Below are 21,972 nucleotides of genomic sequence, written 5' to 3' on the forward strand. Positions count from 1 at the left end.
TTCGGCAGAAGAGGTACATCTGTACACATTTGCTGGGGAATGTGTAATTTGGCTTTAAAGGGATTCAAACTCTTTGTTCCTCTCAACACATGAAGGGCTACTTCACTCCTTCGATACATCACACGAATATGCCCGCGCAGCTACTTACTTACTTACTTCGACCTTTCATTTTTCAAAATTGTAATTAAGTGACTGAGCGTTAGCGAAGCATATTACTCGAGGGGATTGTACAATATCTCAAAGAAAGAACAGACATATACACTGAACATTTTCTACAGAGCTAAATCATTTTTCTACCTAGGCAACATCGAGATCGGTTATGTACATCTGACTACATTGAATTTGGCTGAGCGCCATGTGAGCTTTTTTATATTGGTCTTAGGGGTAACCGTGATTGTAACAAGAGAGTATTATAGTAAAGAAATTTGTAACCGAAGCGAGTACAATAATCTCACATTTTTACATGACTGTAATACAAGTAGCCGCAAGTCCAGAAGCAAATCATTTATAGTAATGTGTGAGCTTCATATATAATAACTATAATCCACTACAATAATTAGATTAGTGGTTCTTACCAGAGGAGAAAAACGTGTGTACCTGAAACATAAAACAAATTTTGTAATATTAAGTAACTGACAAAAACATGACATCAAAACTATTATCAATAATTTTTGAGTTATAAATCAGTGTGTCCACAAAGCTATGTCACTGATGACTGTTACTCAATTATTGACCGAAGGCGTTGTTTATAAAGTTTAGTTTTAATTAACTGAGTATGAATGTCACCATTTGGACGTGAGTTATACCCCAGGTATAACGTTCACAAAGTTTCGAAGAAAAGACCCAAATTTAATCGTTAAAAACCTCAAATGTCGCATGCTTTGAATCCAGATGACAAATTAACGACGCATGACTTTGATGTTGTTATTCTGTATAAAAAGGTACCGGATCAACATTTTATAAACAGAATTTTTTGAAGTGTTGAGGCCTTTAATCGTCATAGCGTTCGTATATTGAACTTAAAGCAGCGAACAGAACTGCGATTGAATCAGTTACCCCAGGAGTCTTGATCAATCGTCATAGCGTTCGTATATTGAACTTAAAGCAACGAACAGAGCTGCGATTGAATCAGTTACCCCAGGAGTCTTGATCAATCGTCATAGCGTTCGTATATTGAACTTAAAGCAACGAACAGAGCTGCGATTGAATCAGTTACCCCAGGAGTCTTGATCAATCGTCATAGCGTTCGTATATTGAACTTAAAGCAACGAACAGAGCCACGATTGAATCAGTTACCCCAGGAGTCTTGATCAATCGTCATAGCGTTCGTATATTGAACTTAAAGCAACGAACAGAGCTGCGATTGAATCAGTTACCCCAGGAGTCTTGATCAATCGTCATAGCGTTCGTATATTGAACTTAAAGCAACGAACAGAGCTGCGATTGAATCAGTTACCCCAGGAGTCTTGATCAAAGTTCGTTTGGAAGTCTTCAGAACGATTCGTGGTACTCATGTATATTGTTGACCTCAGACACACTGACGTGGAAATGTCTAAAGTACTCTTTAATCCTATATTAATCTCATTCTTCTTCTAAATATACTTTTGTAGATAAAATCATTTACGTGTAACATGACTTTGTGAACACACTATGTTGAATGTTCTTAAAACTTAACAGTGAAAATTATAAACCAGAACAAAAATGTATTTACTCGTTATCCGATTATGTGTTCCATAGTAATTACTAGTAAAGTTAAATCAATACTGGGAGGGCGACCGTGAAGCATAATGTTACTCCGCCTCAACATGTAACAACTAATTAATGCACATGAATTACGATGTACCACTAGAGTCAGAATCGCAACGTAATTATCTATAATGTTTGCGTATAATGGTTACTAATGTTGATAATGTTTTGCCATGGATTATTCAGAGCGTAATCAGTTTAGTATACTTTCCCGGTATTGCAATAAGCATCGAGTTTCAAACAATAAAACATTGTTGGTCACAGAGTAGTAATAGAATTGGAGCGATCCAATCAAGTGTTGTTTTTACAGTGCATATTACTCATATGGGTAATTCCTCGATTTTATTAAAGCATTCTTCACACATTCCACCGGGTCCCCGATGCATTTCGCAGAGAAATAATTAATACTCTCAGTGGTTAAAATACTTAATATCAACTTTCTAACTTGTTTATTGGTTTATAAAATAGTTTGCTGATATAAATGATCATAGGATTTCGTAAATATGACATTGTTGTATGTTAAAAACATAGCACACTACGTTTTAAGGATTAAAGACTGCTCTATTGTTCTGGTGTCTAAAACCCGTAAACAAGGTCGATGGTACTGATATGTGCTACTGGCCTATGCGAGGATCTTATCATACCGAGTAAGGGAGAGAGTTGATACAGCACAAGGTCGATGGTACTGATATGTGCCACTGGCCTATGCGAGGATCTTATCATACCGAGTAAGGGAGAGAGTTGATACAGCACAAGGTCGATGGTACTGATATGTGCCACTGGCCTATGCGAGGATCTTATCATACCGAGTAAGGGAGAGAGTTGATACAGCACAAGGTCGATGGTACTGATATGTGCCACTGGCCTATGCGAGGATCTTATCATACCGAGTAAGGGAGAGAGTTGATACAGCACAAGGTCGATGGTACTGATATGTGCCGCTGGCCTATGCGAGGATCTTATCATACCGAGTAAGGGAGAGAGTTGATACAGCACAAGGTCGATGGTACTGATATGTGCCGCTGGCCTATGCGAGGATCTTATCATACCGAGTAAGGGAGAGAGTTGATACAGCACAAGGTCGATGGTACTGATATGTGCCGCTGGCCTATGCGAGGATCTTATCATACCGAGTAAGGGAGAGAGTTGATACAGCACAAGGTCGATGGTACTGATATGTGCCGCTGGCCTATGCGAGGATCTTATCATACCGAGTAAGGGAGAGAGTTGATACAGCACAAGGTCGATGGTACTGATATGTGCCGCTGGCCTATGCGAGGATCTTATCATACCGAGTAAGGGAGAGAGTTGATACAGCACAAGGTCGATGGTACTGATATGTGCCGCTGGCCTATGCGAGGATCTTATCATACCGAGTAAGGGAGAGAGTTGATACAGCACAAGGTCGATGGTACTGATATGTGCCGCTGGCCTATGCGAGGATCTTATCATACCGAGTAAGGGAGAGAGTTGATACAGCACAAGGTCGATGGTACTGATATGTGCCGCTGGCCTATGCGAGGATCTTATCATACCGAGTAAGGGAGAGAGTTGATACAGCACAAGGTCGATGGTACTGATATGTGCCGCTGGCCTATGCGAGGATCTTATCATACCGAGTAAGGGAGAGAGTTGATACAGCACAAGGTCGATGGTACTGATATGTGCCGCTGGCCTATGCGAGGATCTTATCATACCGAGTAAGGGAGAGAGTTGATACAGCACAAGGTCGATGGTACTGATATGTGCCGCTGGCCTATGCGAGGATCTTATCATACCGAGTAAGGGAGAGAGTTGATACAGCACAAGGTCGATGGTACTGATATGTGCCGCTGGCCTATGCGAGGATCTTATCATACCGAGTAAGGGAGAGAGTTGATACAGCACAAGGTCGATGGTACTGATATGTGCCGCTGGCCTATGCGAGGATCTTATCATACCGAGTAAGGGAGAGAGTTGATACAGCACAAGGTCGATGGTACTGATATGTGCCGCTGGCCTATGCGAGGATCTTATCATACCGAGTAAGGGAGAGAGCTGATAGCCTAATTTAGTGCAGTGCATGGCTAATAAATAAAAGTCACAAAGGTGCAGCATTTAAAAAACTTATCCATTTAATCTAAATTTCTGTGTTCGTAGATAACTTATAATGAGGATAATTACTATGGTAAAATGGTTCCGATGTTTCGATTGAATTGCTTGAGAGTGGAAAAGCAAAGTTTATTCCACAATTTTATAGTGAACGTAAATAAAGGAAATGACTAGCGTTATGATGAAAAAATAGTCAGTATCTTTGCAGTATCTCTTAATATGAAAACCGCTACCACGTTATTAGCTATAAACCTCGGTTTACCTTCGCGGCTTCTTTAACACTGACATTCGTAACTGCATTCATAGTTTTTTATTAACCGTTTCTCTGTCAAGAATTACTGTCATGGTGGCTATAACGTTTTTATTTGAACAATTGTTATAATATCGATATCAACATTTAAACAGATATTTATAACGCCTCGGTCTACCTTCGCGGCTTCTTTAACACTGACATTCGTAACTGCATTCATAGTTTTTTATTAACCGTTTCTCTGTCAAGAATTACTGTCATGGTGGCTATAACGTTTTTATTTAAAGAATTGTTATAATATCGATATCAACATTTAAACAGATATTTATAACGAATTGTTTCGTAGGTTTTGTACAGAAATGCAGCCCAATAACGCAGCAGACTAACCTGTAGTAAAAGAAAACTATCGCGAATAGGTAAACGTTTAGTGATCGTGTTAAATGTGCCGTTTCTACCAATGGGGCAGTGAAGTGAAGTGGGGCAGATTAGCTGAACAAATGTTTATGAGACATCAGTCTAAACCTATAAAAACCTTTCTTGAGGGAGTTTTCTTTAAATGGATCGACTCTCGTGAAGCAAAATGGGGCCAATTCGTCTCCCATCGACCATCACGTTTGTGTCACTTAGTTGTGATTCTTTCTGTAAAACATTTACCACTGTTCGTCTCTCACACATTATTTCTGAATTTTAATTCACATACTTACGTCATTGTTTTTTTTATAAATGTATGCTATACAAATGTAATTATTACTTTTAATCAGAAGAGAGGCAGACTTTGCAACGGTTGTTAGATAACTTTCTATAAAGATTTCAACATAGAGTTCAGTGCATGCTCCTCCATGGAATATGGCCGAGTGTTAGCAATAAGTATAAATCATGGTGATATCTTAAGAATGAATTGAACTGTAAACTGGAAAATATATTCTTTGTTATCAGAAGAGAGGCAGACTTTGCAACGGTTGTTAGATAACTTTCTATAAAGATTTCAACATAGAGTTCAGTGCATGCTCCTCCATGGAATATGGCCGAGTGTTAGCAATAAGTATAAATCATGGTGATATCTTAAGAATGAATTGAACTGTAAACTGGAAAATATATTCTTTGCTATCAGAAGAGAGGCAGACTTTGCAACGGTTGTTAGATAACTTTCTATAAAGATTTCAACATAGAGTTCAGTGCATGCTCCTCCATGGAATATGGCCGAGTGTTAGCAATAAGTATAAATCATGGTGATATCTTAAGAATGAATTGAACTGTAAACTGGAAAATATATTCTTTGTTATCAGAAGAGAGGCAGACTTTGCAACGGTTGTTAGATAACTTTCTATAAAGATTTCAACATAGAGTTCAGTGCATGCTCCTCCATGGAATATGGCCGAGTGTTAGCAATAAGTATAAATCATGGTGATATCTTAAGAATGAATTGAACTGTAAACTGGAAAATATATTCTTTGTTATCAGAAGAGAGGCAGACTTTGCAACGGTTGTTAGATAACTTTCTATAAAGATTTCAACATAGAGTTCAGTGCATGCTCCTCCATGGAATATGGCCGAGTGTTAGCAATAAGTATAAATCATGGTGATATCTTAAGAATGAATTGAACTGTAAACTGGAAAATATATTCTTTGCTATCAGAAGAGAGGCAGACTTTGCAACGGTTGTTAGATAACTTTCTATAAAGATTTCAACATAGAGTTCAGTGCATGCTCCTCCATGGAATATGGCCGAGTGTTAGCAATAAGTATAAATCATGGTGATATCTTAAGAATGAATTGAACTGTAAACTGGAAAATATATTCTTTGTTATCAGAAGAGAGGCAGACTTTGCAACGGTTGTTAGATAACTTTCTATAAAGATTTCAACATAGAGTTCAGTGCATGCTCCTCCATGGAATATGGCCGAGTGTTAGCAATAAGTATAAATCATGGTGATATCTTAAGAATGAATTGAACTGTAAACTGGAAAATATATTCTTTGTTATCAGAAGAGAGGCAGACTTTGCAACGGTTGTTAGATAACTTTCTATAAAGATTTCAACATAGAGTTCAGTGCATGCTCCTCCATGGAATATGGCCGAGTGTTAGCAATAAGTATAAATCATGGTGATATCTTAAGAATGAATTGAACTGTAAACTGGAAAATATATTCTTTGTTATCAGAAGAGAGGCAGACTTTGCAACGGTTGTTAGATAACTTTCTATAAAGATTTCAACATAGAGTTCAGTGCATGCTCCTCCATGGAATATGGCCGAGTGTTAGCAATAAGTATAAATCATGGTGATATCTTAAGAATGAATTGAACTGTAAACTGGAAAATATATTCTTTGTTATCAGAAGAGAGGCAGACTTTGCAACGGTTGTTAGATAACTTTCTATAAAGATTTCAACATAGAGTTCAGTGCATGCTCCTCCATGGAATATGGCCGAGTGTTAGCAATAAGTATAAATCATGGTGATATCTTAAGAATGAATTGAACTGTAAACTGGAAAATATATTCTTTGCTATCAGAAGAGAGGCAGACTTTGCAACGGTTGTTAGATAACTTTCTATAAAGATTTCAACATAGAGTTCAGTGCATGCTCCTCCATGGAATATGGCCGAGTGTTAGCAATAAGTATAAATCATGGTGATATCTTAAGAATGAATTGAACTGTAAACTGGAAAATATATTCTTTGCTATCAGAAGAGAGGCAGACTTTGCAACGGTTGTTAGATAACTTTCTATAAAGATTTCAACATAGAGTTCAGTGCATGCTCCTCCATGGAATATGGCCGAGTGTTAGCAATAAGTATAAATCATGGTGATATCTTAAGAATGAATTGAACTGTAAACTGGAAAATATATTCTTTGCTATCAGAAGAGAGGCAGACTTTGCAACGGTTGTTAGATAACTTTCTATAAAGATTTCAACATAGAGTTCAGTGCATGCTCCTCCATGGAATATGGCCGAGTGTTAGCAATAAGTATAAATCATGGTGATATCTTAAGAATGAATTGAACTGTAAACTGGAAAATATATTCTTTGTTATCAGAAGAGAGGCAGACTTTGCAACGGTTGTTAGATAACTTTCTATAAAGATTTCAACATAGAGTTCAGTGCATGCTCCTCCATGGAATATGGCCGAGTGTTAGCAATAAGTATAAATCATGGTGATATCTTAAGAATGAATTGAACTGTAAACTGGAAAATATATTCTTTGTTATCAGAAGAGAGGCAGACTTTGCAACGGTTGTTAGATAACTTTCTATAAAGATTTCAACATAGAGTTCAGTGCATGCTCCTCCATGGAATATGGCCGAGTGTTAGCAATAAGTATAAATCATGGTGATATCTTAAGAATGAATTGAACTGTAAACTGGAAAATATATTCTTTGCTATCAGAAGAGAGGCAGACTTTGCAACGGTTGTTAGATAACTTTCTATAAAGATTTCAACATAGAGTTCAGTGCATGCTCCTCCATGGAATATGGCCGAGTGTTAGCAATAAGTATAAATCATGGTGATATCTTAAGAATGAATTGAACTGTAAACTGGAAAATATATTCTTTGTTATCAGAAGAGAGGCAGACTTTGCAACGGTTGTTAGATAACTTTCTATAAAGATTTCAACATAGAGTTCAGTGCATGCTCCTCCATGGAATATGGCCGAGTGTTAGCAATAAGTATAAATCATGGTGATATCTTAAGAATGAATTGAACTGTAAACTGGAAAATATATTCTTTGCTATCAGAAGAGAGGCAGACTTTGCAACGGTTGTTAGATAACTTTCTATAAAGATTTCAACATAGAGTTCAGTGCATGCTCCTCCATGGAATATGGCCGAGTGTTAGCAATAAGTATAAATCATGGTGATATCTTAAGAATGAATTGAACTGTAAACTGGAAAATATATTCTTTGCTATCAGAAGAGAGGCAGACTTTGCAACGGTTGTTAGATAACTTTCTATAAAGATTTCAACATAGAGTTCAGTGCATGCTCCTCCATGGAATATGGCCGAGTGTTAGCAATAAGTATAAATCATGGTGATATCTTAAGAATGAATTGAACTGTAAACTGGAAAATATATTCTTTGTTATCAGAAGAGAGGCAGACTTTGCAACGGTTGTTAGATAACTTTCTATAAAGATTTCAACATAGAGTTCAGTGCATGCTCCTCCATGGAATATGGCCGAGTGTTAGCAATAAGTATAAATCATGGTGATATCTTAAGAATGAATTGAACTGTAAACTGGAAAATATATTCTTTGTTATCAGAAGAGAGGCAGACTTTGCAACGGTTGTTAGATAACTTTCTATAAAGATTTCAACATAGAGTTCAGTGCATGCTCCTCCATGGAATATGGCCGAGTGTTAGCAATAAGTATAAATCATGGTGATATCTTAAGAATGAATTGAACTGTAAACTGGAAAATATATTCTTTGTTATCAGAAGAGAGGCAGACTTTGCAACGGTTGTTAGATAACTTTCTATAAAGATTTCAACATAGAGTTCAGTGCATGCTCCTCCATGGAATATGGCCGAGTGTTAGCAATAAGTATAAATCATGGTGATATCTTAAGAATGAATTGAACTGTAAACTGGAAAATATATTCTTTGTTATCAGAAGAGAGGCAGACTTTGCAACGGTTGTTAGATAACTTTCTATAAAGATTTCAACATAGAGTTCAGTGCATGCTCCTCCATGGAATATGGCCGAGTGTTAGCAATAAGTATAAATCATGGTGATATCTTAAGAATGAATTGAACTGTAAACTGGAAAATATATTCTTTGCTATCAGAAGAGAGGCAGACTTTGCAAACGGTTGTTAGATAACTTTCTATAAAGATTTCAACATAGAGTTCAGTGCATGCTCCTCCATGGAATATGGGCCGAGTGTTAGCAATAAGTATAAATCATGGTGATATCTTAAAGAATGAATTGAACTGTAAACTGGAAAATATATTCTTTGCTATCAGAAGAGAGGCAGACTTTGCAACGGTTGTTAGATAACTTTCTATAAAGATTTAACATAGAGTTCAGTGCATGCTCCTCCATGGAATATGGCCGAGTGTTTAGCAATAAGTATAAATCATGGTGATATCTTAAGAATGAATTGAACTGTAAACTGGAAAATATAATCTTTGTTATCAGAAGAGAGGCAGACTTTGCAACGGTTGTTAGATAACTTTCTATAAAGATTTCAGCATAGAGTTCAGTGCATGCTCCTCCATGGAATATGGCCGAGTGTTAGCAATAAGTGTAAATCATGGTGATATCTTAAGAATGAATTGAACTGTTAAACTGGAAAATATATTCTTTGCTATCAGAAGAGAGGCAGACTTTGCAACGGTTGTTAGATAACTTTCTATAAAGATTTCAACATAGAGTTCAGTGCATGCTCCTCCATGGAATATGGCCGAGTGTTAGCAATAAGTATAAATCATGGTGATATCTTAAGAATGAATTGAACTGTAAACTGGAAAATATATTCTTTGCTATCAGAAGAGAGGCAGACTTTGCAACGGTTGTTAGATAACTTTTCTATAAAGATTTCAACATAGAGTTCAGTGCAATGCTCCTCCATGGAATATGGCCGAGTGTTAGCAATAAGTAATAAATCATGGTGATATCTTAAGAATGAATTGAACTGTAAACTGGAAAATATATTCTTTGCTATCAGAAGAGAGGCAGACTTTGCAACGGTTGTAGATAACTTTCTATAAAGATTTCAGCATAGAGTTCAGTGCATGCTCCTCCATGGAATATGGCCGAGTGTTAGCAATAAGTATTATAAATCATGGTGATATCTTAAGAATGAATTGAACTGTAAACTGGAAAATATATCTTCTTTGCTATCAGAAGAGAGGCAGACTTTGCAACGGTTGTTAGATAACTTTCTATAAAGATTTCAACATAGAGTTCAGTGCATGCTCCTCCATGGAATATGGCCGAGTGTTAGCAATAAGTATAAATCATGGTGATATCTTAAGAATTGAATTGAAACTGTAAACTGGAAAATATATTCTTTGCTATCAGAAGAGAGGCCAGACTTTGCAACGGTTGTTAGATAACTTTCTATAAAGATTTCAACATAGAGTTCAGTGCATGCTCCTCCATGGAATATGGCCGAGTGTTAGCAATAAGTATAAAATCATGGTGATATCTTCAAAAAGAATGAATTGAACTGTAAACTGGAAAATATATTCTTTGTATCAGAAGAGAGGCAGAAGGACTTTGCACGTTGTTAGATAACTTTCTATAAAGATTTTCAACATAGATTTTCAGTGCATGCTCCTCCATGGAATATGGCCGAGTGAAGTGTTAGCAATAAGTATAATCATGGTGATATCTTAAGAATGAATTGAACTGTAAACTGGAAAATATATTCTTTGTTATCAGAAGAGAGGCAGACTTTGCAACGGTTTGTTAGATAACTTTCTATAAAGATTTCAACATAGAGTTTCAGTGCATGCTCCTCCATGGAATATGGCCGAGTAGTGTTAGCAATAAGCATCTAAGAAATGGAGATATTCTTTGTTATCAAGTTAGTGATATCTTAAGAATGGATTGAACCTAATCAAGTGAATTATATTCTTAAGAATGAATTGAACTGTAAACTGGAAAATATATTCTTTGCTATCAGAAGAGATCTGGGAAAATGTCATTGTATGTTACTGTCTGTCTCAAAAATGACATGAGTTAAAGACGAATTATGCTTGGAATTCAACAAAGTCTATCAAACAAAGTGTATTCTAGCACACATAACTATAACAGCATTCTGTATTCTGGCAGTATAACTACAACAGCAGCTATTTATTTCACGTGTGAAGCTCGATTCTATTTAAAAAAAGAAAAAAATACAAATTATTTAGTGGTTATTGTTGGAAGAAACTAGGAATAAATGTTATCTAATAAGAAGCGCAAATTATGTTTGATGAAATACTAATTTGTAGTTTTCTTAAAGTGAGATCAAATTTACTCTCCAATTGGTTTACTTTTTATATATCGTAAATGTATATGATTGTCAACTCTGTCCTGAGGGCCGGAATACAAGTGAACGTTAGCCTGTCGTTAAAGCTACAGTGACAACTACTTCATCAATATTAGAATAACGCGTATAAATTTACAAAATATCAATTTACTTTAAAAAATAGTTATGACGAGAATGAATTCTACTAGGCTATAATAATTAAAATTATAACTAGTTTTTATACATAAAAACAAACACATAAGGTTCTATTTAACTAATTGGAATCTAATAAAATACATGTGGCTACTTCCAAACCTGTTAACTTTATGTACAGAGAGTGGTTCATTCTTACTGTATTATGTTTTCTAGTCTTTTTATTATAATTTTTCAATATTTTCCTTGTACTGTATCAACGTTTTGAACTTTACCTTTTGTAATAGACTTTATCATTAACTAAAATAATAATTTAGGTATTATTATAATTTTTCAGAAAATGCTATGAGTAGCCTTCTAAGATTAAGTCGTGTAATGATTTGTATGGATTGCAGATCAAACTTCTATTTAAATAAGTCTTAATCTCCTGCCAAATCTAAAATTTTCAAACTTGACATTAAATACTACTACTAGAAATCTTCAATACTACACGGCTAATTTTATATTTAAAATATTAATGAATATAATATATTATATTATCTTTACGATCTTTGGAAGAAACAGGTCGATTTGAACTACTCGACTCCTCTATAATAACTTAAAACTGGATGAAAAAATGATGATCAAACCCTTTGGATAGGTGGATAACAATACTACGCGTCTTCCTTTTAACCTCCAAACTTCTACAATCATATTGACGAGATTTACTACAGCTTCTGCTGTACTAGTGAGGGTCTGAAACCAAATTGGGTTTTGGATATAAATTTTATTTTCAAAACATTTTTGTTGGAAAAAAGGCTTTCCCCACAATTCAAAAGGTGTTTTATAGCTTTTATTTAATGTACCACTTTATATTTTGCAGTAACATGTTCTTTCAAAGTAAAAAAAGCACACTTCAAGTATTTACATGTCAACCAGTAAGGAAAAAGTAACACTATAGTACAAAAATTCGAACTATTTAAAATGTTACATATTAATAATTGATACAAAATAATCACAATATTATAGACTATGACTATTATTTTAATATTGTCAAGACAGTTATATTATTACACTTAATGTACCATTTTTATTATAATTTAATATAAATCCAATAAAGAATGATTTTTTATTAATTTATGTAGCGCGTAACAATAATTTCGACGTAAATTTGAATTTTTATATCCATATTTAGTCATGAGTCTAATGAACTCAAGAAGTACTGTCCATGAAAAGTAAGTATTATATATGTTTTTAATATTCATTAATAATATAATTAATTTTAATATATAGCCTATATATTATCGTATTCATTATCGTAAATCATTCTGCTTGTATAGAGATAACTTAATATTCTTATGATGTATCAATTATGATGTATACCACAAGTACATTGTGACCAAACTAATAAATGTTTATTGACCGGACAATGGGGTTATTGTTGTGGGGATTATCGTACAAATGATCGTGCCGCATTGACAGCCGCTAAGCCGTTGTTTGAACAGCATAACTATTTGTTACATACGCTCATATATCCGTCATACACACAACCACACAAAAACCGATCTTTTATATCTCAACTAGCATTGTACTGTTAAAGTTATCCACACCCGTTACATGTCCAAGAACCGACACTATCCGTCATACACACAACCACACAAAAACTGATCTTTTATATCTCAACTAGCATTGTACTGTTAAAGTTATCCACACCCGTTACATGTCCAAGAACCGACACTATCCGTCATACACACAACCACACAAAAACCGATCTTTTATATCTCAACTAGCATTGTACTGTTAAAGTTATCCACACCCGTTACATGTCCAAGAACCGACACTATCCGTCATACACACAACCACACAAAAACCGATCTTTTATATCTCAACTAGCATTGTACTGTTAAAGTTATCCACACCCGTTACATGTCGAAGAACCGACACTATCCGTCATACACACAACCACACAAAAACTGATCTTTTATATCTCAACTAGCATTGTACTGTTAAAGTTATCCACACCCGTTACATGTCGAAGAACCGACACTATCCGTCATACACACAACCACACAAAAACTGATCTTTTATATCTCAACTAGCATTGTACTGTTAAAGTTATCCACACCCGTTACATGTCCAAGAACCGACACTATCCGTCATACACACAACCACACAAAAACTGATCTTTTATATCTCAACTAGCATTGTACTGTTAAAGTTATCCACACCCGTTACATGTCCAAGAACCGACACTATCCGTCATACACACAACCACACAAAAACTGATCTTTTATATCTCAACTAGCATTGTACTGTTAAAGTTATCCACACCCGTTACATGTCCAAGAACCGACACTATCCGTCATACACACAACCACACAAAAACTGATCTTTTATATCTCAACTAGCATTGTACTGTTAAAGTTATCCACACCCGTTACATGTCCAAGAACCGACACTATCCGTCATACACACAACCACACAAAAACTGATCTTTTATATCTCAACTAGCATTGTACTGTTAAAGTTATCCACACCCGTTACATGTCCAAGAACCGACACTATCCGTCATACACACAACCACACAAAAACTGATCTTTTATATCTCAACTAGCATTGTACTGTTAAAGTTATCCACACCCGTTACATGTCCAAGAACCGACACTATCCGTCATACACACAACCACACAAAAACTGATCTTTTATATCTCAACTAGCATTGTACTGTTAAAGTTATCCACACCCGTTACATGTCCAAGAACCGACACTATCCGTCATACACACAACCACACAAAAACTGATCTTTTATATCTCAACTAGCATTGTACTGTTAAAGTTATCCACACCCGTTACATGTCCAAGAACCGACACTATCCGTCATACACACAACCACACAAAAACTGATCTTTTATATCTCAACTAGCATTGTACTGTTAAAGTTATCCACACCCGTTACATGTCCAAGAACCGACACTATCCGTCATACACACAACCACACAAAAACCGATCTTTTATATCTCAACTAGCATTGTACTGTTAAAGTTATCCACACCCGTTACATGTCGAAGAACCGACACTATCCGTCATACACACAACCACACAAAAACTGATCTTTTATATCTCAACTAGCATTGTACTGTTAAAGTTATCCACACCCGTTACATGTCCAAGAACCGACACTATCCGTCATACACACAACCACACAAAAACTGATCTTTTATATCTCAACTAGCATTGTACTGTTAAAGTTATCCACACCCGTTACATGTCGAAGAACCGACACTATCCGTCATACACACAACCACACAAAAACCGATCTTTTATATCTCAACTAGCATTGTACTGTTAAAGTTATCCACACCCGTTACATGTCGAAGAACCGACACTAAAAATTCATAATTTCACATTATTGTATCATTTTAAAGCAATCAGTCCACAAATCAGTAACACTACGTTTCGAGATCCTTAATTTGATCTCTTCCTCAGGTGGATAACTAACCTAACACAAAACTTCAATCTGTCTTAAAACATAACATACCAGACCATTGTGACACGCACATGTCCAGAATTACAACAACGATATTGTGCGTCAAAAAATAAAACAAAACAGTAATAAAGCCGAACTAATGAATGAAGGTCATAGGTCTCCACTGACCGACCAACCGTTGAAAACTGACCAAAGGCCAATGGTAAAACAAGATGGTGAAACAACAGGAAACGAGTTGGCCTTTTTTATTGTTGGTTCATTCTAAAATTCAAAGTCAAAGAATGTCTTATTTTACAAGGCAAAGTTAGGGCTAAGAAGCCCTCTCTAACACAAACCTTGTTTTATTCTGGATGATCCTCTAAAATCTATAATGTGACTCTGCATAGATTTATTAGAAATATATTATCACTTCATAAAACTTTACAAAATAAAGTGGAAAAAACTATTTTTATTAAACTATTTGAGGTTCATGTACTACGGTTTTAAATATACTATTTAGCTATTACTAAACAATTTTTGTCCGAAAGATATAAAGTTGAATAAATCAAGTATTTTTAGTTGTCGCTTAGTAAATATGGCTAAGTTTTCACACTTCAGAATCCCAAAAAATAATCAAAATTCTATTCGAATCAACATTTTTCTAACAATTTCGTTGCTGATGTTTTATAACGACGAACATAGTTTTATTTCGAGTATTATACTTGACATTTTGGGCAATTTCGTAACCAGAATCAATAAAATAAACCTGAATATAAGATAATATAGATTTTACCTTGTAAATATGAAGCTTGACCTCAAAAGCTAATACATATTGAAGTGTCATTGAAAGACATTAAATTTTAAAATAAAATAGAACAGAACATTGCATGTTTTATTTATAACTTATAACTAGTTATAAAATTACAATTATTTATGTGTATTTATACAAAAAATTCACATTAAATAATCAAATCACCATCTTCAATCAATTTTTGTATCAGCCAAATCTTTGGATGATGACCTTTTCTGGTAATTGCCCATAATTCCTTATGGGTTGATTAGTAATTTTTCCTTTCTTCAGGAAAGATATTTTATTGCCCTATCATAGAAAAACTTCTAACACAACAATTATTTTTATATTATTTATTAGTTAGTTTATTAATTTTCGTTTATTTAAAAAAACGCACGCATCACCTTACAGAATAATTCTGCAATGTAACAAAAACCTACTCAAGGGGCTTTAATCACCCACGTGTGGAGAACGGATTGACCTTGTTTGGTTCGAGGTTGGTGGCGGGAAAACCCATCTAAAACGCCGACACAAGACGAACAACTTTGGAAAAATGAGAGCTCATTTCTGTGCGTCAGCTCGATTTATCCGCACCGCCAGCTCAGATTGTGTGGCAAACGTAGCTGTTACGTGTAACTGCTTGTCTTTACATATACATCCTTACAGAATAATTCTGCAATATAACAAAAACCTACTGAAGGGGCTTTAATCACCCACGTGTGGAGAACGGATTGACCTTGTTTGGTTCGAGGTTGGTGGCGGGAAAACCCATCTAAAACGCCGACACAAGACGAACAACTTTGGAAAAATGAGAGCTCATTTCTGTGTGTCAGCTCGATTTATCCGCACCGCCAGCTCAGATTGTGTGGCAAACGTAGCTGTTACGTGTAACTGCTTGTCTTTACATATACATCCTTCAAGTGAAAACTTTGCACTGTATATTTCATTTTCGGGGAGAATCCAAAGGAGACAAAATATGAAAAGCTCGGCGGCGTTATTGAAGATTCACTGTGTACTATATTTATAAAGACGTTAAAGTGAAAAAATTATATTCGTAGTGCTAAAATGAATTCTGTCAATTATATTTTATAGTGGTATTCCGTTAACCGCACATGTCGACATATTGCTATAAAGGGTTGATCGATAAGATGCTTGTTGGGGTGGGTGAAGATACCTTGGTGTTAAAGGCTTTTGCAAGTTTATCATGAAGGATGAAGGAGAGCCTGCTGCTTGAAAGTTTATCATGAATGATGAAGGAGAGCCTCCTCCTTGCAAGTTTATCATGAATGATGAAGGAGAGCCTGCTGCTTGAAAGTTTATCATGAATGATGAAGGAGAGCCTCCTCCTTGCAAGTTTATCATGAATGATGAAGGAGAGCCTGCTGCTTGAAAGTTTATCATGAATGATGAAGGAGAGCCTCCTCCTTGCAAGTTTATCATGAATGATGAAGGAGAGCCTCCTCCTTGCAAGTTTATCATGAATGATGAAGGAGAGCCTCATCCTTCCAAGTTTATCATGAATGATGAAGGAGAGCCTGCTCCTTGCAAGTTTATCATGAATGATGAAGGAGAGCCTCCTCCTCGCAAGGCTGGAATGCAATGTTTTCACTGAGAGAGGCTGGAATTGAGCTTGTCTTCCCTGTTCATAGGTGATATGACTGGGACAGAGGACGGTTAGAGGTATCCTCTAGAGGCGGCTCCCCTACCCCTAACAAAATCCTACACTCTGAAAGACGCGCTAAAGTCTTTTGTAGGACTAAGCGTAAAGTGAGGTTAATATAGGACGACGTTAAAACGTAGCGTGATAAAACAATAAATGACAATGTTAAAAATTACTATGGTTAATTATTTTATGATTACTTATTTTGAAATATATATAGCACAGTGGTTCATTATTTAAATAAATGTTTAGATTTAACGTTAAAAAACTGATAAGTAACAAACGCGTCTTTCGAGTACAGGAAATTGCTTGTTCTCGCGTAGAATATACACATCTATAAATCACGATACCAGTTGCTTTGGTCGAACAAAGTCCATGGAACATATGAAATAGTGAAACATTGTGTAAAACCTCTATAAACGTAACTCTCGAGTGATTCCCTCACCCCTTCTTATGATCCTTGTTATACAAAAAAGGTTTAATACACCTTGCTATTGAAATATTAATACGCTGTGGAATTCTAACCAGAGTCCAAAAAAAGAAAAAGTAGATTTCTATGTGGTTCTTGGCCCTTAGTGGCCTTAAAGAACGAAACAGACAGCCGGCAATAAAACAGTGGATTGTTTATTGCGTCGCGAAACGATAAATTCCTTTAATTTCACGGACGAGGCGTTTGACAATAAATATTGAGTAGCATTAGGCCAATCGGTCACATTTATAGCCCATTGTAAGGGCTGTATAGGCACTACTGACTACAATCGCATAGGCACGATGTCTTCAAACCCCCATAAGACAGCAATCGGTCACATTTATAGCCTATTGTAAGGGCTGTGTAGGCACTACACCTACACTACCACCTGCCTGTGAGGGCAGATGTTCATAAACCACCGTTCTGTGTTTACCAGTCTGGTAGTTTGCTCTACTTTTTGTCTCATACGAATGAGTGAATGTCTTGGCCAGTTGTCATGGCACATTTAGACATGCAAAACAGAGTTCTGTCGAAAATAAAGAGACTTGGCAGAGTCATCAGCCGAAATTTGTTGTAGGTTACTCTACATGACTCTCTGAAATTCAATTGAACTATTATTCGAATCGCTTGCTTCTGCAATTTGAGTACTCTCGCCAATGGTTGTTTGCACAGGCACCCCACAATACCACTCCGTAGATAAGGTATGGGTAAATCAATCCGCAGTGGTAATTCCATGTCAACCCTCGATCTAGGAGTATTCACTGTCAACCCTCGATCTAGGATTATTCCATGTCAACCCTCGATCTAGGAGTATTCCATGTCAACCCTCGATCTAGGAGTATTCCATGTCAACCCTCGATCTAGGAGTATTCCATGTCAACCCTCGATCTAGGAGTATTCCATGTCAACCCTCGATCTAGGAGTATTCCATGTCAACCCTCGATCTAGGAGTATTCCATGTCAACCCTCGATCTAGGAGTATTCCATGTCAACCCTCGATCTAGGAGTATTCCATGTCAACCCTCGATCTAGGAGTATTCCATGTCAACCCTCGATCTAGGAGTATTCAAATGAATTTAGTGCTGTAAACTTTTTCCAGAAATGAATCTGCTAACATGACGACAGGGCCACGTTCTGAGTCTGCCACCCGCAGAGCATAGTTCATTACATTGGATATTGTTGTGTTTATTTTGAGGTTGAGGCTGTTGAAATGTAACATGACGACAGGGCCACATTCTGAGTCTGCCACCCGCAGAGCATAGTTCATTACATTGGATTTTGTTGTGTTTATTTTGAGGTTGAGGCTGTTGAAATGTTGAACGCAACTGTTGATTTCAACAAAAGCCTGTGCTTCCAAAAGAGATTTTGATTTTCCATTGAAACAGAGAGTCGTACCATCAGCATACTGCACGATTTCTCCATGCAGTATGATGAACCAATGTCATTGGCATATATGAGAAACAGAATTGTCAAAAATATTTGTTCAAAGATTTTTATCAAAACTGGCAAAACTTGAGACAGGCCTGTAGTTGTTTGTTGAACAACTTTACAGTGTTTCTCATTGTACGTTGTTAACAAATGAACAACTCTTAGTGTTGACGTGTCGCAGATGCCGAGACAGTTAATGCAGTAAGAGTCATGGAAGTGGAGAAGGCCAACTTAGCAAACTTTACAGTGTTGCCCATTGTACGTTGTTAACAACTGAACAACTCTTTAGTTTGACGTGTCGCAGATGCCGAGACAGTTAATGCAGTAAGAGTCATGGAAGTGGAGAAGGCCAACTTAGCAAACTTTACAGTGTTTCTCATTGTACGTTGTTAACAACTGAACAACTCTTAGTGTTGACGTGTCGCAGATGCCGAGACAGTTAATGCAGTAAGAGTCATGGAAGTGGAGAAGGCCAACTTAGCAAACTTTACAGTGTTTCTCATTGTACGTTGTTAACAACTGAACAACTCTTAGTGTTGACGTGTCGCAGATGCCGAGACAGTTAATGCAGTAAGAGTCATGGAAGTGGAGAAGGCCAACTTAGCAAACTTTACAGTGTTTCCTCATTGTACGTTGTTAACAAATGAACAACTCTTAGTGTTGACGTGTCGCAGATTGCCGAGACAGTTAATGCAGTAAGAGTCATGGAAGTGGAGAAGGCCAACTTAGCAAACTTTACAGTGTTTCTCATTGTACGTTGTTAACAACTGAACAACTCTTAGTGTTGACGTGTCGCAGATGCCGAGACAGTTAATGCAGTAAGAGTCATGGAAGTGGAAAGGCCAACTTAGCAAACTTACAGTGTTGCCCATTGTAACGTTGTTAACAACTGAACAACTCTTAGTGTTGACGTGTCGCAGATGCCGAGACAGTTAATGCAGTAAGAGTCATGGGAAGTGGAGAAGGCCAACTTAGCAAAACTTTACAGTGTTTCTCATTGTACGTTGTTAACAACTGAACAACTCTTAGTGTTGACGTGTCGCAGATTGCCGAGACAGTTAATGCAGTAAGAGTCATGGAAGTGGAGAAGGCCAACTTTAGCAAACTTTACAGTGTTTTCTCATTGTACGTTGTTAACAACTGAACAACTCTTAGTGTTGACGTGTCGCAGATGCCGAGACAGTTAATGCAGTAAGAGTCATGGAAGTGGAGAAGGCCAACTTAGCAAACTTTACAGTGTTTCTCATTGTACGTTGTTAACAAATGAACAACTCTTAGTGTTGACGTGTCGCAGATGCCGAGACAGTTAATGCAGTAAGAGTCATGGAAGTGGAGAAGGCCAACTTAGCAAAACTTTACAGTGTTTCTCATTGTACGTTGTTAACAACTGAACAACAACTCTTAGTGTTGACGTGTCGCAGATGCCGAGACAGTTAATGCAGTAAGAGTCATGGAAGTGGAGAAGGCCAACTTAGCAAACTTTACAGTGTTGCCCATTGTACGTTGTTAACAACTGAACAACTCCTTAGTGTTGACGTGTCGCAGATGCCGAGACAGTTAATGCAGTAAGAGTCATGGAAGTGGAGAAGGCCAACTTAGCAAACTTACAGTGTTTCTCATTGTACGTTGTTAACAAATGAACAACTCTTAGTGTTGACGTGTCGCAGATGCCGAGACAGTTAATGCAGTAAGAGTCATGGAAGTGGAGAAGGCCAACTTAGCAAACTTTACAGTGTTTCTCATTGTACGTTGTTAACAAATGAACAACTCTTAGTGTTGACGTGTCGCAGATGCCGAGACAGTTAATGCAGTAAGAGTCATGGAAGTGGAGAAGGCCAACTTAGCAAACTTTACAGTGTTTCTCATTGTACGTTGTTAACAACTGAACAACTCTTAGTGTTGACGTGTCGCAGATGCCGAGACAGTTAATGCAGTAAGAGTCATGGAAGTGGAGAAGGCCAACTTAGCAAACTTTACAGTGTTGCCCATTGTACGTTTGTTAACAACTGAACAACTCTTAGTGTTGACGTGTCGCAGATGCCGAGACAGTTAATGCAGTAAGAGTCATGGAAGTGGAGAAGGCCAACTTATCAAACTTTACAGTGTTTCTCATTGTACGTTGTTAACAACTGAACAACTCTTAGTGTTGACGTGTCGCAGATGCCGAGACAGTTAATGCAGTAAGAGTCATGGAAGTGGAGAAGGCCAACTTAGCAAACTTTACAGTGTTTCTCATTGTACGTTGTTAACAAATGAACAACTCTTAGTGTTGACGTGTCGCAGATGCCGAGACAGTTAATGCAGTAAGAGTCATGGAAGTGGAGAAGGCCAACTTAGCAAACTTTACAGTGTTTCTCATTGTACGTTGTTAACAACTGAACAACTCTTAGTGTTGACGTGTCGCAGATGCCGAGACAGTTAATGCAGTAAGAGTCATGGAAGTGGAGAAGGGCCAACTTAGCAAACTTTACAGTGTTGCCCATTGTACGTTTTGTTAACAACTGAACAACTCTTAGTGTTGACGTGTCGCAGATGCCGAGACAGTTAATGCAGTAAGAGTCATGGAAGTGGAGAAGGCCAACTTAGCAAACTTTACAGTGTTGCCCATTGTACGTTGTTAACAACTGAACAACTCTTAGTGTTTGACGTGTCGCAGATGCCGAGACAGTTAATGCAGTAAGAGTCATGGAAGTGGAGAAGGCCAACTTAGCAAACTTTACAGTGTTTGCCCATTGTACGTTGTTAACAACTGAACAACTCTTAGTGTTGACGTGTCGCAGATGCCGAGACAGTTAAGGCAGTAAGAGTCATGGAACTTGAGAAGGCCAACCCTACAAAGTTTACAGTGTTAACTCTTATGCCATTATGAACACTTTAACAACTCTCGTTTTCAACACTTCATTATTGTGTGCTAACAGTAACTAAATAATCGTTTCAGCTTACATATGGTGCATTAGAATTTCCTAAGATGGTTGTTGAATT

At 36.9% G+C, this 21,972-nt stretch overlaps 1 protein-coding gene across 1 annotated transcript in view; it reads right to left on the minus strand.

The window, feature by feature from the left end:
* The window catches only part of LOC124358594 (fat-like cadherin-related tumor suppressor homolog), a 798,539-nt gene that overhangs the window by 567 nt on the left and 776,000 nt on the right, over nt 1-21,972 (minus strand). Inside the window, exon 3 of the mRNA XM_046810900.1 lies at nt 1-597. This exon is cut by the window's left edge and continues 567 nt beyond it. Coding sequence (XP_046666856.1) covers nt 572-597 — 26 coding nt within the window. The 3' untranslated portion in view covers nt 1-571. The remainder of the gene's footprint in view (nt 598-21,972) is intronic.

The sequence above is a fragment of the Homalodisca vitripennis genome, chromosome 3 (genome assembly GCF_021130785.1).
Source record: "Homalodisca vitripennis isolate AUS2020 chromosome 3, UT_GWSS_2.1, whole genome shotgun sequence".
In the NCBI taxonomy this organism is placed as follows: Eukaryota; Metazoa; Arthropoda; class Insecta; order Hemiptera; family Cicadellidae; genus Homalodisca; species Homalodisca vitripennis.